At 43.9% G+C, this 17,562-nt stretch overlaps 1 protein-coding gene across 1 annotated transcript; it reads right to left on the bottom strand.

Annotated features, from left to right (window-relative positions):
- Positions 1-1,071: 1,071 nt before the first annotated feature.
- DESI1 (desumoylating isopeptidase 1) lies at positions 1,072-17,240 on the bottom strand. The gene is made up of 6 exons (XM_085048582.1): positions 17,001-17,240; positions 7,926-7,947; positions 6,978-7,047; positions 6,228-6,337; positions 5,329-5,451; positions 1,072-4,185 (listed from the first exon to the last, which is right to left on the bottom strand). Exons 1-6 carry the CDS (start codon positions 17,089-17,091, stop codon positions 4,092-4,094), a joined length of 510 nt encoding a protein of 169 aa, XP_084904708.1. The 5' UTR covers positions 17,092-17,240; the 3' UTR covers positions 1,072-4,091.
- Between the last annotated feature and the right edge of the window lie 322 nt (positions 17,241-17,562).

Here is a 17,562-nt window from a genome sequence, read left to right as displayed (position 1 = left end):
CACCAGGTTAGCTCTGAGAACAGAGTCAGCATGGCTCTTCCGGTTATTTAATACTTTGCACTCCAACCACTCCTGATACATTTGCTTGATCGCTGCTCGGATAGGCAGCAGCTGTCATCAGGAATAAAATCTCTATTACTGGCAGGAAAGGCCAGAAAATTTTGTTTGCAGTTTAGAAGGTAAGCTACTGCGAGCACTGGCTTACTCTCTGTCGATGGCTGCCATTAAGGTCAAGGTTTTCCTTTTAAAAATTAATTTTTAAAAAGTATTAAAAAAAATAAAATAAAATACCTGTGTTCCAGGTATTTTATGTGGGGCTAGTACTAGTACTTGATAGCAAACCAGCACCACATCTGAATAACACAGCCAAAATAGCCACAATCACACATCTTTGTTCCAATTCCCTTCTGTTACAAGACCTCTTCTGTACTGCACTGATACAGACTGTTACACAAACAGCAAACTGTGTGGTTTATCATTTAGATGCCATCAATAAGCAAACAGGAGGCTGAACCAAGCAGAATGAATTTCTTCCCCAGAGCCAGATATTTTAGGTAGTGCTACATAACCCTTACCAATATCTCCTCTGAAGCTCCAGAGGAACCCAGCCATAAAGTCTACTTTTTAGTCTACTGTTTGTTTCCTTTTTCTTTTTCCTTTTGAAAGTAGCATCAAGGCAGCCAGGAAAAGACTTTTTCCCACGTTAAAACTCTGTTGGGTTTCTTCTTCAGATATTACACATTCCATACTTGCACACTTAGATGAGCAAGGGCTGAACAAAACCTGTGCTGATAGAACATCTTCATTCACCTCATCCAAGCTGCGTCAAATCTCAGGAATATGGTTTTAAATACTCTGGTACTTAAGAGAACAAAAATTTTCCCAAAGAGTATTGCCTGTGGCCAGTTCAAGCAAAGCACAGTGGCTACCACTACTTCCAGTACCTGGCACAAACTGCTTGGACAGTTTCTCATGCTGCACTTCCCAGGTGAGACCAGAGTAAAGGTGATGACTTCTGGTCAGCTGCATTTCCTGGGCAGCTGTGCGGGCATGTGCATTCAAACAGAAAAATGTGTTGTATTTCTTTTTATTGTAATAGAAAAAAACCCACGAGTAAATCAAAACATCACTTTCTGCCGAAAGACATTATTAACATTTTTAAAATGGCACGGGGGAACCTCAGCAATACAAGACAGAATAGTAAGTGCAGGCAAAAGGGCACTGTTCCCTTTCAGGAATTCAGTTTCCCTGCCCCTTTGTCCATCAGCTGGCTGAAGTTCATCACCTATATACACTTACATACACTTCTCAGTCTAGTTTATTTTCGGCGGGGTGGAACATTGAGGGCACAGTCCTGCAATTTACACATAACCTTCTTTGGAGAAAATAGTTTTTTTAAGAGTCCTGCAGGGTACAGGGGTCTCATTACCCAGTAAGAGCAAGCAAACAGGATTCCCTCTCACAGTTCTGCCATGAAACACAAGAGTAGATCCCGAACCCAGGAGACCCCCAGGAGCTCCCTGACTATTGCGAACAATATGTGGCTGAGTGAAATTTTACCCAGTGACCTTAAAGTAGAGGCATTATCTCTGCAAAGGGGCTGCTCAGGAGGGGAAAAGGCAGATTGCAAAATGTACAGGGTGAACATCTTCCTTTTCTTTCCTGCCCCCTGAGAGGATGCAAAAAGTCCTGAAGTAGGCAGCCGAGCAGAAACTAGGCTCAGGACATCCAAAGTGGTGGACATACAAGGCATATCCTCAATTGTGTAAGCGTGTAGGGCAGAAACCATTGCACCACTGCTTCCATCACAGGCAGCTGTGCCTGAAGTGATAGTTTGCTGAAAGGCAAGCAAGCACAGCACACCAGGATGTTGGGCTGCACTGTGTCAGCTCGAGTGTACCTGTTCAACTGAGGAAGCTCCAAGATCTCTAACACGATCTACAGCATTTTGTGGCACAGTCATGTCTGTATGAAGATGAAAGGCTGGTTACTCTTCACAAACATGTATGGGAAAAGACTGGAGATAATACATACACTAAACTGGAAAAGTAAGCTATGGCTTAGCAAAAACAAACACCAATCCTTCCTCCAGGAACACCAAAAGGCATTCATAACTGACTTTCATAGACAGTTTTCTGCAAACAGGACCAGTTTTGAGAGGGAAAGGTTGAAAGCTTTGTATCAAGCCATCTGTACTAACTGCTACAGTTATCTCTGAGTCCAGTCCCTCAAATGAAATGTTTAAAGAGAAATTGATGGCACAAGCAGAGAATGACAAGGAAAAGAAGCATCTGGGCTGCAGAGGCCACTGTTGTGCACTGAGAGCAGGTAAACACAAAACTGCAGAATGGCCTGACAATACCCTATTTTCCATCTGTGCCCTGGCTCCACAAGGTGCAGGGTAACAGAGCATTTGACAGTGACAAAACTGCAGTTTTCCTCTATTCCAACCCCTCAAAAATATGAACCGTTATACTCTCACATAGGGTAGCAGTATGAGAGATTTATCAATCTGCATTATTCTGGGAGAAAAAACCCAGCAGAGGAAAGACTTCTCTTTTAGGTATGCAAGAAGTTTCCAATGCTGGAAGTTTGAGATGCAGGACTGAACTTGCAGCAATACTTTTCACAACAAAGCACTGGACAAAGGGCTGTACATTTGCATAGATGCTTTTTTGGCAGCATCTGGGACGTGCAATCCCCATTTATGGAGCATCAGCAATGTTCTGGGGCTTGTCCGACGTCTTTCTTATATTCCCTCCTAAATGTAACTGCTACAAAATTGTTCAGGAAAGTAGTGTATATACATGCATGAAAAGAAAACATTGTGACTATTTTTTCATTCCCCTGTTCTTTCCCACTGCAAGTAATTGCAAAGCTATAAAAATCTTAAACTAGAAGATGTAGTATTGATATAATCAAAGGTCAGTCTAAGGACAGGACTGCTTCTGCATGTACCCCAAGAAACTCAGCTGTTCCACAGAAAAGCTTAATTTTACTCTTCTGCATTTTCTTTACATTTGGGGACACCTCACACTTATTTCTCTTCAGGAGAGCCCTCTCTGATGAGCTTGACTGCTTTGGAAAGGGCAGCACTACTAATGAAAGTTGGAACTCCTACTGTGTCTGCAACTGGATATTGAAGGCAGAATTGGTCCAACTGATATTATCATGCAGTTGCCATGCTATTCCTGCCTTACTGTACTGTAAGTCTGGTTTTGCAAGGAAAAGAAAAAAACCAAGAAAACACAGTTCTTATGCAAAGGTAAATAGTTAACAAGGTTCTGTCTTACCTGCTGATAAGCTTATATGTGAGAACAGGAAATATTTCACTTCATTTTACTTTCACCCGAAATTTGTCTCTACCACTTCTGCTCATGAGATTCTGTTTTTTCAGCTGGTTCTTTCCCATAACTCTTGGGTCTGGCATTACAAGGCTCTTGGTAACCTTCAGCTCCAGGCTCCCTCCCACCACAGCAAGTCCCACTAAGTTGCAACTTCTGAGTGTGACACTAACACGTGGTTTAGCTTCATCACCTTTCCCATACACCTGTGCTACTGCAAATATTCTAATCAGATGAGTTCAGCTCTTCCCCTGAGCAAATGTCAGTGAAATACGCAGACTAATCCTGGGACACCTTCACTTCCTAGGCTACCAATGCTTGCTCTGCTTTTTTTGCTACAGACTTCAGCAAATACCCCCAATATAGAGGCAGTGACAGAAAAAGAGCTGCCAGTCTGCTAGGGATGCCTAGGACATCCCCTTATTTACTTCAAGTTGTGTAATGGGTCCTTGAATGCTCCTGGAATGAATTTCCACTTACCAGCACAGGAGTTATGTAGAAAGTGTCAGCCTACTTGGACAAGACAGCCTTTATAAATTAGTATGATACTATTAGAAATTATGGCAATATTTTTGGTAGCATTGTCTTACATGCACCCTGATAAATCCTCTCCCCAGGAAATTTTAAAATTTGTCTTGTAACTTCTTTAGAGTTAATCCTCATGGGAAATTATAAAATAGAAATCTGGTAGATTCATGTTTAAAAAGGAAGAGGCCAGGTGAGGCTGGGCACACCGGGTCACTCCTGTTAGCTCTGTCCATTATGTCTGCTGAAGGTATTTCCTCCGGGTGGCTGGATCTGGATGGAGTCCAGGAGGGGCCTTAAAGCTTGTCCAAAAGGTCTGAGAAGGTAAAGAAATAAACATCTCAAATAGTTTACTTGGTCAACAACTCCCATTCACCACTGAAGTGCACTCGCTTCCTAGAGTGCAATCAAACCAACATTCTCAAAGCAAATTTGAAGAAAAGACTTCCACTACAAACTAAAGCAAACTAATTTAACCTATTAGTTTTATTGTTCAGTAAGTAAGAAACTTAAACATTATTTTATATAAGCTAGTTCTGAGTCCCAACATGCCTAGTCTGCTAATGTAATACTGTCTGAAACTAGCTTTCAGTAATTCATTCTACTTAAGTGTGCAAACAAAATCCCTGTTATGCAACTGCAGTATTCCCTTAAGTACATCAATACCGAGGCCTGCCAGAAGAATAGCCTCTAGCTTACTCAAAAGACAATGGTTCAACACTCACAGAATCATTTCTGTTGCAATCTGTAGCACCTGGTTTGTCTTTCAATAAGACTCACTCTGCTGATAAGGCTGACAGACTTATCTGATTTTGAGAGATCTGAAGTGCTAAAAGTCCAGGACAGAAGACACATACCTCACAAATAATGTGCTATACCACTGTTATGAGAAGTAAGACCCAAAAGATGGAGCTCAAATCATCCTACTGGGATCCTCACTAGCTGAGAGTTTAATAAAAAATCATCTGAATTACCGGGCAGGAATTCTTAATTTCATTTTTTTCATATCCTCTTTTTCCACCCAGTCCTAACTTTAAAACTGCAGCATTACTTTTAAAATTGTATCTCCCCTGCCTCTTCACAAGGAAACTGACACCTCTGCTGCAATTGTGGTACTTAGAGAAATGACTTTTAACTGATACTGGTTGTCTAAGGGGAGAAAAAACAACTTGCACCATTTTCTGAAACTTTTTCGAGATGGTCATGTATAAGGAACCATCACGAAATAACTAGTTTAAGTTAAAGGCAGAAGAATAACCTTCTGTCTTCTTCGGAACACCAGTGCCAGTTAGCACTTGTCATACAACGTTGCAAATGTTGAAGTAAAGAAAATTGCATCCTCTTCTTAATCTTATGCTGGTTCTCAGACAGATCCATCAAAAACTGGTACTGCTGGCTCTGTCAAAGGTTTAAACATTAGCATGAAGCAGCTACAGAGAGGAGGGACACCCATACTTACGTGGAAAGAACTTCAGATGGAAGGTCAGTGATGTAGGAAGGGATTTTTTTCCCTGTCAGAAACTGTGCCACTTCATTACTGAAGGTGTTGCAGTTATGTTCAAAGAGGTTATAAGACTCTCCTCTGTGCCACAGAAAAGAAAATGTAACATAAAATCACAGATTCAGCAATAAATCTTACATGCAAAAAAACTTACACCCCTAATGAAGAACATCTCCTCACACTAGCACTTCCTCCCCCCACCCCAAAGAATTCTAAGGCAAATAGGTAAAATACAGACATCAATTCACCCTCAAATTCAATTGAATCAGGGTGGAAAATGACACCTGTCTGCATAACTAACTATAATACAACCAATTTTGGGAGAATAAGTGAGGTCAGGTTTCTTCAATTAAAACCACAGAAGTAGTAACAAGAAATGACAGGAATTACTGACACTGAAAGATAGCCAGAATATTAAAGGCTATGGTTTCCTATTCTTGTGAGAAGCAGAAAAACTCTTTAACAGTCAAGACCTTGCTTCTACTCATGTGAAAGTTGGCAGCTTTACTACAGTGCTTCACCTATGACTCATGGGGCAAATTGCTATTTACTGAGAGATTTCATTTTCCCTGCTGATTCTCTCAAAAGCATTTGAGGCATTATTCGATTTTACAAAAAACAGTTGAAAAACTTCCCAGAAGAATGCTTTCCCAGCCTGGCTCAAGGCTGGCACACCAGAGGGTTGCCTAGAACATAGCTCCTTGTGTATTGGTGCATCAGTTCCAGCCCATATTTGAACAGTACCAAATGATACAGTAAGCAGACAAAAGCTCTGTGAGCTGGATTGGTTTCACAATACCTTCCTCCATTCTGCACCTTTTTGGTATACAGGTTTTCCAGGACAAGCTGTTACTCACCGGAACATAGATTCCCCCAAAGAGGAAAGGTATTCCAGAAAAATTTCTTCGGTGACTTCAGTGTTACCCAGATCAACAACTGTGTCTGGAGGGCCAAGAAGTGTCCCTCCCTGTAAAAATAAACAGCCAGAAGGCAGAGTCAAATGATCAGGCTGAATTATTTTGGAGGACTCTGCTGAATAAAGCTATCATGGTTTGTTCAGGCACAAAAGAAGGAACTTTTGGTATGTCTGTCAAGCAAAAAGCCCTGCTGGCCTTCCTTGCTCTGCACTCAAGAGAATGAGAAAGAACATTCAACTTCCACTTCATCTGGTAAATTTGGCTCTTTGGGCTGAAAGCTCTAAGCTATGGCAAAATTCTGCTTTAGAAGCATGGCCCATCCATTTTACCTCTCTAAGAACAGAAAGGTCTGAGCAAATATCATGGTTTGGGGTTTTTTCACTCTTAAAAAATCTGCATGTAAAACTTAATGATACAGAATTGGACAAGGTGGCACTCTGGCAAGGCAGTTTCAGAAGGTGTTCTGGATAGATAGACTCTACCAGAAGAAGCAACCCCAAACTTGTATTTAGTTGGGCTTAAACTCACTGTCCATGCTCCCTTATCCTCATGGTAAAACCATGGTAAGCAGCTGGCTTCAGCATTTGTCTGAATTTAGAAGTCTTTTGCTGCTTTTCTAAAAGATAGTAATACAAGAAATTCTGATCTGGAACCCTATTAAAAGTTATCAGAAAATTAAGTTTAACTTACAGGTGCACAGCTGGAGATTCCTCCACTGCCATAGAAGAATTCATCCTTATGGACTATTATAGAGGTGTGCCTGCCACAGAGAACAAAAAAAAGTTGAAATAAAGGAAAAAAAGTAAATAGCCTAGCACATAAATCATTGGTAAATTTATGAGCTCAAGGACATAACGAAGGGAATAACTGAAAGAAAAGGTCAATGTGTTTCTGTGAGCGGGAACAGGATCTGCTGGGACATGAATGGATATGGAAGCAAGGGTTACAAAGCCTACTGGAATTCTGCAAGCAGTTAGGAAAGAACAGGTTTAGCTAAGAGCCCAGGCCTGAGCCTCTCTCAGCTAACAGGCGAAGTCAGAGGCAGAACGAGCCTTGCTACCACACTGACAGAGACTTCTCACTGGCTGAGAAGCTGGTCAGACAACCACTGGAGATGGACCAGTAGAGAGGAACATGGATGGACAAGGGTTTATGGGTTTTCTTGCCTCTAAAAGAAAACCCGACCAAGCCCTCTTCACGTGATATCAAAATTCTTGGGGGTGTTTTGTAACTGCATGTAGATACTTCTCTTACATGTGAGAAGGCTTGATCCTGTAATACCTTCTTCCCACCTACTCTTTTACTCTCATGTATTAGTCATGCCTGGAATTATAAGACAAAGTGCTTGAGACAAGGACACCATCCTACCCTCGAAGAAGTGCACAGGTGCAAAAAACCACAACAACTACCAACGACACTCTTTTCTGTGGGGTCCACTGAGCTTTGAACAGAGTGGTTTAACTGGTACCTGACTGTACATCATCTTACTGCCAATCTGTATTCAGGAACAAAAAGTGCTTTAGTCTCTCTTCCACAAAAAAATGTTCTTAAGATCTGAAGCATATATAATTGCATATTGAAAATACTTCCTACACCAGTGTTTTATACATATTATGCAATTTAAATCTAGTCACTTACCAGATGCCATCCAGCTGTTTCCCTGTATGCAGAGAAAAGAAGAGTTATTAGCAATGTATTTTCCAGATTTCAGCCTTCTTTCTGTCAGTCACTTAGGAACCATGCTTATTATTTCCCAAAGATTTAATCCAGAGTTGCTTCTAAAAAGCCCAGAATGTCTTTCAAATTAACTATTCCATCCATACTACTGTTGTATTTCTTCCCTCCTGGCAGGCAGAGGCGGCAATGCCATCCTATCCTGCTAGTGCTTACCTTCCTTAGGTGTTTCTCTACGGAACAAGAAAGAAAAAAAATGTCCTAAAATTAGAGTCTTCAGTCAAGAGCAGAAGAGTTGAATTTGACAGATTTTGTAACTGCAGGCAGCTAGCCAGCAGAGTGTATTAAGTTCTTTTTTTCAGTAACTGATGAGAGGTCTGACTTGAACATATGACCAGTGGTGGTAGCCTCTATAATCTATTCCATGGTTTCCTCCTTTCACTCCCTCCCCCTGCCCTTAAAAATTCATTTAAGTGGGAACTGAGGTAGAAAAGTACAGGGTTGAAATTTATACAAGTTATAAAATTGTGTGTTTTGCAGAACACAGCAGCAAAGACTTGCTTCAGGCCCCACTACAATGATAATATAGTTGTAACTTAGAGAAAAGGTCCCTTTTAAAATGTTTCCAGCTCCCTAGAGTGGGAGACCTAAACCTCTCTGTTGTTCATGGCAGGATCTCATGATTAAACCTCTTTCTAAAAGGTCACCAGCTTTTACTGCTCTAGGCTCAATTATTTTATCTATCATAACCTGAAGGCTTGATCCCTGATACCCTCCCTTTGGGAGCTTGTAGGCAGCTACTGCAAGCTGTGAGAGATAAGCTATAACTTTATTTTGTAAAAAAGGTGCACAATCCCCAAAAAGCAGATTTATAACAGAAAAATGGTGTGCATACCAACATTTGGTATTCTCTTGGACCCAAGCTCCTCTGCCACAAGAAAAAACAATCACTAACACATTTTTTCCCACTCAAGTCTGAAGCAAAATAGGTCCCTGCTTCAGATGAGGGTCATGTAAGAGCAGAGGCAGGGAAAAGGCTGTTGTGACAATAGAGACATGAGCTGAAGTGAGTGCACATAGCTGGGAAGTAGGTGGACTGATCTGTCACTCCCATGGACCACAGCCAGGCAGCAACCATATTCCCTGTCAGCCCATTGCACAGAAACGTAGGCTTGGAGTAGGATGAAGGCCAAAAGAGAGTGGCGATGATGACAGAAGCAGAATAGTGTTTTGCAGTACCTTAGAAGCATTTGCTTCTTAAGCCAGCAAAATCAAGAAGTCAGGGCTTCCTGATCCTTTGGCCCTTGTCCCACACATTGCCCATGAGAGGTTTCACCTGCACTCCAGAGCTGCTGGAACCCAGTGGCTCTGCAGGGTCACCAGCAGCATGCGTGGCAGGGTATTGTGCACTGGCTGATGGCTGGCTCTACCCTTTGGCTTTGCATCATTAATGTTCTGTGTATCTATTAACAAACTATTACACATTTGCTCATGATAAATAACTCTTTAACAAGAAACTTGAACTTTATCCTTCAGAGCAGAGAAACAAAGCATTTCAAAGGCAGCACATATTAGAATTGTGCCTGTTCTTTCACACGCTAAATTGAGACTATCTTAATATTTACTTTTACACACACCTGCAGCAAACAATAATGAAAGGCTTTCCAGAGAGTTGCTACTTTGTACCCAGATTCTGTACGCAGGTGAAAGAGTAGCAGCAGATACTGACAATGTCATAGGAGCTGCCAGGACCTGCCAGTGCAATTACAACATCTACTTGAAAAGATCATTGCAGCAAAGGCTACACACTGGGCTGCTCTAGAAAAGCCGCAACCAGCACCTCAAGGGAGGTGACTCTGTCCCCGTTTGATACTTGTGAAACTGCATCTGGAGTGCTGTGTCCACTTCTGGACCCCCACAGTACAAAAGACACTGACATACCCAGCTGGAGCACTTACTGTACTAGAAGAAGAGCTGAGAAAACTGGTCTGTTGATACTCAAGAAGAGAAGGCCAAGAGTCCGTATTCCTGTCTACAAGTACCCAACAGGTATGGATGAAAGGGGACCCTTGCTCTACTCAGATATGCACAGTGAAAGGAAACAGGTGTTAGCTGGAAAATGGGAAATTCACAATTCAGTAGGAAGCAGGGAAAAAAATTATTAAGGTGGTCAAACACTGGGGCAGGAATCCAGAAAGCATATGGGATTTTAATCCTTGAAGATACTTAGAACTCTGCTACCCAGGGCCCTGAAGAATCTACTCTTGTTGGCTCTACCTCGAGCAGGACCTCCAGAGGTCCCTTTTCACCAAAGTAATTGTCTGATTGCATGAGCAAAACCCAAGCAGAATTCAGGAACTGGACTTTGCTTTGGACTGCAGTCCAATCTTTACTGCTACACATGAAGTCTGTAGTAATCCAAGGGCAGCAACTGCCAGGGCAATAATGGAACAGCTTTTGGCAAGTGAAGCTGCCTATCTTCACAAGGCAGGTCTGTCTGAGGCTGCTCAGCTCAGTCAGTTTCTGCCAACTCCGATTTAAAAATCTTAATGAAGCTGCAGACCCACTATTTTTGCTTGGCTCCTGTAAGTCATTAACCAGGCTGGCATTGTGGAAAACACACACCAGATCTGCAGCACTGCTGACAATAAGGCATCTGTGGTAGCTTTCCAGTCTGCTGCAGACAAAACAAAAATCGCTTTCTGCCACTGGTGGACTGTGCTTGGTCAGAGGCAGTGCATGTGTCTCCAATGACAACACTGTTAAAGAATCCTGTGCCTAAGAAACCTGCCATCACTGGCCATGTATTCATCATCTAGAGACATCCAAGACTGAGAACTTTTGGTAAGCTGCTGCAGTATCCCAGGCTTCACAGCTGGTTGCTGTTATTTCAACTCAAACTGAGCCACAGAGGAATAAATCAATGGCCACCAGTTTCTGAGGAACTCAGGCACCTCCCTTTCCTGCTGCTCAGCAAGAATCTCAATGTTGCTTGTCTGTTGCATCATGTAAGAGGTTATGTACAGACTTTCAGGGACACAATGATCTTCGTCCTGAAGTTTTGCCTTTGCTGGGGATCCTCCTCTATGACTCTTTTTGCCCTTTCTCCCAGACTCAGACACTGCACAGAACAGCTGATAGCTTATCACCACTGCCACTCCTGAAAGCTCAGGTAGAGCAATCAGGGCACTGCACTAAGCAGTTACATCTTGCCTTCTGCTCGACATTGCCCACTCTGCCCAGTGGCTGCCCAGAGCCTCTGAAGGCTTGATACACACAATAGCCCCAACAGCACGACCAATCAAGGCTACAACATTGCTGTGAGTGCTAAGGCACAAGTTGTATCCAGGCCTTGCAGCGATACTTTCCAATAAAGCTGCTTCTGGCAGCACTGTCCAGCTTAAAACCAGAAGTTCAAGCTTGCCATGAACCTCCCTAAATAATTCTACAGTGCAATAGAGCTTACGTCCCACAGTCAGCTGAGTGAACTGGAAGAAGGGATTGCAAACACCATCCAGGATACAGGCAGGTATCATCACACTTCCTGTTCTTCCACTCCTTGCCACAACACTCCAAACTGCAACGTGGGCAGAACTGTGTGTTGGTACTACCACCAAAACCAACCCATTTACTCATAACCCAAGGCTACTACTACATGGAGAAGTCTTATTCTCTTGTAATTTCCATCAGAGCTGCAAAAGCCTTTGGAGCCTTAAATTGCAGGAATTACCCTTCACTCAACACCTGAAGTAAAGCTAATGCAAGGGATGCACATGCTCATAACGCAGAACAGGAATGCCCTGATGGGATGCTGTTCTTTTGGGCACTTACTGTACCTGAAGGGAGGGTGTCAGGAGGATGGATCCAGGCTCTTATCAGCGGTGCCAAGCAACAGGACAAGAGGCAATGGGCAGAAACTGAGGCACAGGAAGAGCCATCTGAACATGAGGAGAACTTCTTTACTGTACAGGTAATGACACGCTAGAACAGATTGCCCAGGGAGGTTGTGAAGTTTCTCTCACTGGAGATATTCAAGAACCCTCTGGAATGAATCCAATGCAACGCGCTCTGGAATGATCCTGCTTGAGCATGGAGGTTGGACCAGATAACCCACTGTGGTCCCTTCCAACCTTACCTATTCTGTGATTCTGTTATCCAGGTAAAACAGAGAAATGGCAAGATGCTAGAGAGTTTAAATATTTCAAGGGACAGGGGGTTGTTGAACAGGAAAGGTTGGTGCAAATTTAGATGTACACAGTTAATCACACAACATTTACAGCACACGGCCAGGATATCAGGTATCAGCTCTCCCACAAAAATTGCCTATGTACCAGCTCAGCCTGAAGTAAATGGGAAGCAAATCATCTTAGTTTGATTTTCATCCATTCCAAGCTAATGCAAGACAAGGCACCTTGTTTTTGTCACAGACGATGAACACAGACATGAAAAGCTACTGTGTTATTTGTGAGAGTTTAGTGTGATAGCCTATCAGTTTTTGGAAACACGATCATTAAGTCTCTTGGATGTTTTTGTTTGGGGATGGTTTTGTTTATTTACTCTTTTATTTTTCCCTTGCTGATGTGCTTCTGTGGCTCTTTCCTGAAAATACTCACTAGAACCTGGAAAGGGATGCCAATTCAGCGTAAGTCTGTGTGCTTAAGCATCACAGAGCTTCAATTTGTTTCAGTAAGGCAGAGTATCATCTGGCAAGTAAACAAGTTTTTATATTTGCTATTTTATTTTCTTTAGAACATTCATAGCTCAAATACTTTCATGGTGTTTACAAGAGCCAGAAACCTACGAGAAAAATATAACATTAGAATACACTAAACAATTCCAGGACCCTCAGCTTAGTCACAGGAACATGGAAAATGAAGTAGTTGGATTAGTTTCTGGTAAAATCAATTCAGGAGACTGTAATTGTTTGGATACAGGGGTATTTTGAAAGAAGCAAGTAAGCCCATAAACTTTAGAGTACAATCAAACGGGATTACTTCCATGTTTGGATTTATCTGGAAGGCCAAGCACAAGGGAGATTAGATGCTCACCAATCTTTTTTACCATGACTGTAACTTCTTAATCTCGAGGGCCAAATAATGTTGATTATCCCTGTGCATTTTAAATATCAAATAAAAGTGGCATTTGTATATTAATACAAATCATTATACTGAAGGGCAGCAGAGTTCTGAGACATTAGAGAAGGAATGGTATATGGAGATGGGCTCTTAGTTTAACCCCTTCTGAGTTTAGACTATCCAACCCTCAGTGCAAGATCTACACCTGCTTTTGAGCTGTAAAGAAACAATAGGAAGCTCGGTATCTTTAACAATACATCTATGCTCTGCAATGGATATGCAAGCCCCAGAAGATCATAAAAGACTGAAAAAAAGTAGTGAACTGGTCTCCTGTGGAATCGAAAGTAACACAGTTTGGTCAACCAGAATGGGTATTTCTAGCAATGCATTGCTTTGCATGTTGTTGTAATTTCCTTAGGACAATCCATTAAGATTCCTGCCGTTTTTGAACTGAAAATTACTCTAATTCGGCAAGCACTTAGTCAAGCATTTTCTTCTATGCGCTACCCAGGGTGCTCAACCAAAGCAAAAAAGATCCTAACAGAGAGGGAGGAGCCTGCTTCAATTCCCCTCTCCTTGAGATGCCTAGAGAGACCCAGAAGTAGGCTAGATTGGGGGAGGGTAATGCACGCGATTTTCATGAAATCCCTTGCAAATGCTGGGAGCAAAGCTGATAGAATATCATGCTGAAGCAATTCAAAACTGTTCAGAGCAGATGGAGGAGAGGCAGAGAAATGTGCTGGGCCTGGGAAAATGGAACCAAGCAGAAGGCACCTCCTTTCAGCAGTTACCTTTCGCTCCAATTCCCTCCGGGCTGTTAAATCCCTACAGCTGAATGCACCACTTAAAAATTTCAACCAAAACATAATCCCAGTCAACTCATCGTTAATTGATACTACACTGAGCCAAAGCTGCTGTGGTTAACCAGGCTCCTGGCTCATTCTGTGAGTCACAAAAGCAATAACCTCAGTCACAGGTCAGGCGAACTTTGAGAGCTGCAAGACATTTTTCTTTAAGCCTATGATGCAATAGGATTTTAATCTTCCTTAAAGAGTCCCCTGCCTTTGGACATCTATTTCAAAATCAACATTGCAGGCTGAACTATTCTCTTTTCCTCTTTACCCACCACAGAGTCAGGTGGATCATGTTTTCTGTCTTGACAGCAGAAATCTTACTGCATTGAGGTTAACATTTCTTATTATTGGATCACGCAGTTGAACAGACAAATGCAGTCACAGACTGAGAGTGGGGGAGAGAGGATGAACAGTAAGTATTGAGAAGATGCTTGTAGAGCAACACAAAAATTAAATATGCTGCTTCTGACACCAAAGGTGATTGAATTACAATTTTTGGACATATACACTTCAGAATAGAAATATTCACTGAAAAATTACAGGAAACTTACAGAAAAGCACAAAAAATAAAAGCAGTCTGGGTAGAGAAAGAGTAAACTTGCCAAGAAAAATGAAGACGTGCCCAAGGGACAAGACTAAGTCACTCTAAAGCCTGCTGTGAACTGTGCTAAACATCTCTCCCTCCCACATTCACCATCCAACGACAGCAGAGAGAACTGATACTGAAAAAGTTAGTACAACATTTAGTAGTGAGAGCAGATGCTTGAAGGCTGTGCTGCCATAGTCCTCAATACCTCTGGATCCTATTAGCACAACAGAAGACACAGTGCAGTGATGCTCTCACAGCAGTCAGTCCCATAAGACAGGATTCATCCCCCTCTGGCAAGGGGACCTGAGCTGCTGTTTTCAAGCCTGGCAGAGATTGATTTTAGCACAGTCAATTACACTATTTTTTTTCTCTCTAAAACACATGTATTTTAATATAGGCAACGTTACAGAATTATCACTCAAAGCAAAAGCATTGTTTCAAACTTGGCATTGATGAAAAGAATACTTTAAGTAGAGATGCCAAACGTAAATCCTTTAAGAAATGCCTACCTCTTCAATTTGTATGACTCTGCCTGATGGCCTACAGTTTAGGAACATCACTGAAGAAAAACAATTCTATTGACCCTCTGAAAGTTGATATACAGAGAAACAGCAAGAGTTTTTTTGCTGTTCTTCAAGGAAAAAACAGTCTATACACAATGCAAGAGGAGTATTCTCTGATCACCTGGCTCCTGGGGAGGTTTCCAAAATCACCTGGAACACAGCTGACTGCGAATGCACAGAAGACACAACAGGAAGGAAGAAAGGAAGGAGGGAAGGAAGGAAAGAAGAAAGGTTTGCTTTATGGACAATCATGTCACTGGATCCACATAATCTCAAATATTCTGCAGTCTGCATTGTCACTGTGAGCACGCGGGCCTAGTTGGCTGCATTCCATGAACACATCTGAACTCAGTTACCAGGCAGTACTAGCGAGCAGCACTTCCCCTACAACACAGAAGTGTTCAGGTTTTTAAGCTTTCATTTTCACTGCTCAGACTCCCAGAAACTTACCACCAAACTATAACACAAGCACAAAGTTTTCAAGTTGTTTGAATAGCATAGGAAGCACCAAAAATGAAGTCATACACTATGTGGTTTTTTGTGGAAGTTCAGAAGGCTGCAAGATCCCAAGATTGACTTTGTAGGTAAGAAGGGAGCTAAAAACCTTTGCTTGATTTATGCGAAGATTGACACAGAGTGACAACCTGTCTCTATTAAAGTCTTTGCTTGGACCAACACTTTGAAATAAGAGTGGTCAAATTCTACTCAACTCAAACACAAGGAAATCATGCACCCATGTAATCTCTACCTTAAGATTTATAACTCTTAGCACATGATAAAACATGGCTATTTCACCTAATAGGTGAAAAGTTACTCACCCTAAGGGCTACAATAGAAGCAACTCTGACCACAGAAAAGGTTTTGAGGTTATCCAGGCAGGAAACACACATCTCCCAAAGTTGTTGTGCTGTTTGGCTAACAGAGCACAACACACATTATCTCTGTAATATTTTCTTCTCAACTTTGCAAACCTATTGTTGACATGCACGAAACCTCGTGCTAAGAATTGTCTGGACTTTCATTTCAAGCTTGCAGGAAATCACAGAATCTCCTCATAGGTCAGATGAGCAAAGAGAATGCCAACAAACTGTAAAACAAGATTACACAGAGCCATCTGTTCAGACAGTGAGCCTGTTGCAAAGTCTCATCCCACACAGACTGCTGGTCTGACACGGGCCAGAGTCTACTCGTAACAGGTACAAAACACTCTCTTGTCGCATTCCTAATTCATGCTTCCAAATCTTTAAGCAAAACCTGTTTCCTTTCCATCCCAAATTGCAGGTGCGGTTGGAAACGCACACATTCTAGACGAGACACACAGCAGACTCCTACAAACTCTCCGAAGGAGGAGAGGGCGGATAGCTGCACATCCCCAGCCCAGCCCGGCCTCGCCACAACATGGAGCCCTTCGAACTCAGTACCCTTGTAAACAGCTCAGCCTTCTTCCAGCTCAGCCTTCTGCCGGAGAGCAGGGAGCTGAGCTGTCCCTCACTTCAGGGGCTCCCGGGAGCTGAGCTGTCCCTCACTTCAGCGGCCAAGGAACACTTTTAATTTGCCGTTAGTAAATACAACGGCCGGATGGGGGAGAACAGGCTGGACCCAGAGCTGGATGCGCCGCACTGACAAAGCTCGCTCCGAAGACAGCGGGAACAGGAATTCTGCAGCCAAACGCCGCCGTGCTCCCACGCACCGAGCCCCCGGGCCACACTGCGTATCTCAAGCCGAGCAGCGCCCGCCGGACACCGCCGCCGCCCGGTGCGCCCTCAGGGAGCCTCCCCGGCGGGCCGCTCCCTCGGGAGAACGATGCCGGGCGGGGATCGCCAGCCCTGGGGCAGGAGGCGGCGACTTCGGCCCCGTTGCCCGGCGCCGCAAAGCCGGGCCGCGGCAGGCGGTGGGGGAACGCGAGTCCCCGGGAGGTGGCGGCAGGGGCGGCGGCGGTGCCCCCGCCGTGCTCTTACCCAGCATGAGGGGGCTGAGGCGCCGGGCCATGCCCTTGGACAGGTCGTACACATAGAGCTTCACGGGGTGCAGCGCCAGCGGCTCCTCCATGGGGGCGCGGGAGCGGCCGCCGGGCGGCAGCCGGAGCCCTTGCAGACAAGGTTGAACGGCCCTTCCCGCCGGGAAACGGAGGAACGGGAGGAAAGGGCGGCCCCGCTGCCGGTGCCGGTCCCCGGCGCAGCGGCACCAGCCGTCAAGTGACAGACGGGGCGGAAGGGGCGACGCTGCCTGGGCGCATGCGCAGCAGTCCAGCGCCTGCCAGGCCGGCCTGTCACTGCGCGACACCGCCGGGGGCGGAGCTACAGCCGGGGGCGGGGACAGACAGATCCGCTTGTCATTGGCTGAGGCTCGAAGCCGCGCGCAGCACGGGAGGAGCTTCCTCCCCTCGTTACCCACTGCAACCAATCCCCGCAGAGGGGCGGGGCGCTCTCCCCAGGAGAGGCGGGGCCGGGCGCACTCCAGCTCTCGCCATTGGTTAACACTGTCACGGGGCGGGGCGATCTGCCGAGCGGTGGTTGGCTG

The sequence above is a fragment of the Lichenostomus cassidix genome, chromosome 1Aa, assembly GCF_008360975.1.
Source record: "Lichenostomus cassidix isolate B80296 chromosome 1Aa, HeHo_3.0, whole genome shotgun sequence".
NCBI classification, from domain to species: Eukaryota; Metazoa; Chordata; class Aves; order Passeriformes; family Meliphagidae; genus Lichenostomus; species Lichenostomus cassidix.
The sequence above is the reverse complement of the archived record's forward strand: the minus strand, read 5'-3'. Positions and strand labels throughout refer to the sequence as shown.

Excerpts from the sequence above, each read along its gene's own strand:
- DESI1 (XM_085048582.1), bottom strand. The coding sequence starts at position 17,091 with ATGGAGGAGCCGCTGGCGCTGCACCCCGTGAAGCTCTATGTGTACGAC. Across the intron at positions 7,948-17,000 it reads CCTCAGCCCCCTCATGCTGG|GGAAACAGCTGGATGGCATC; the intron begins GTAAGAGCACGG and ends CTCTGCATACAG. Across the intron at positions 7,048-7,925 it reads AAACAGCTGGATGGCATCTG|GCACACCTCTATAATAGTCC; the intron begins GTAAGTGACTAG and ends TCTCTGTGGCAG.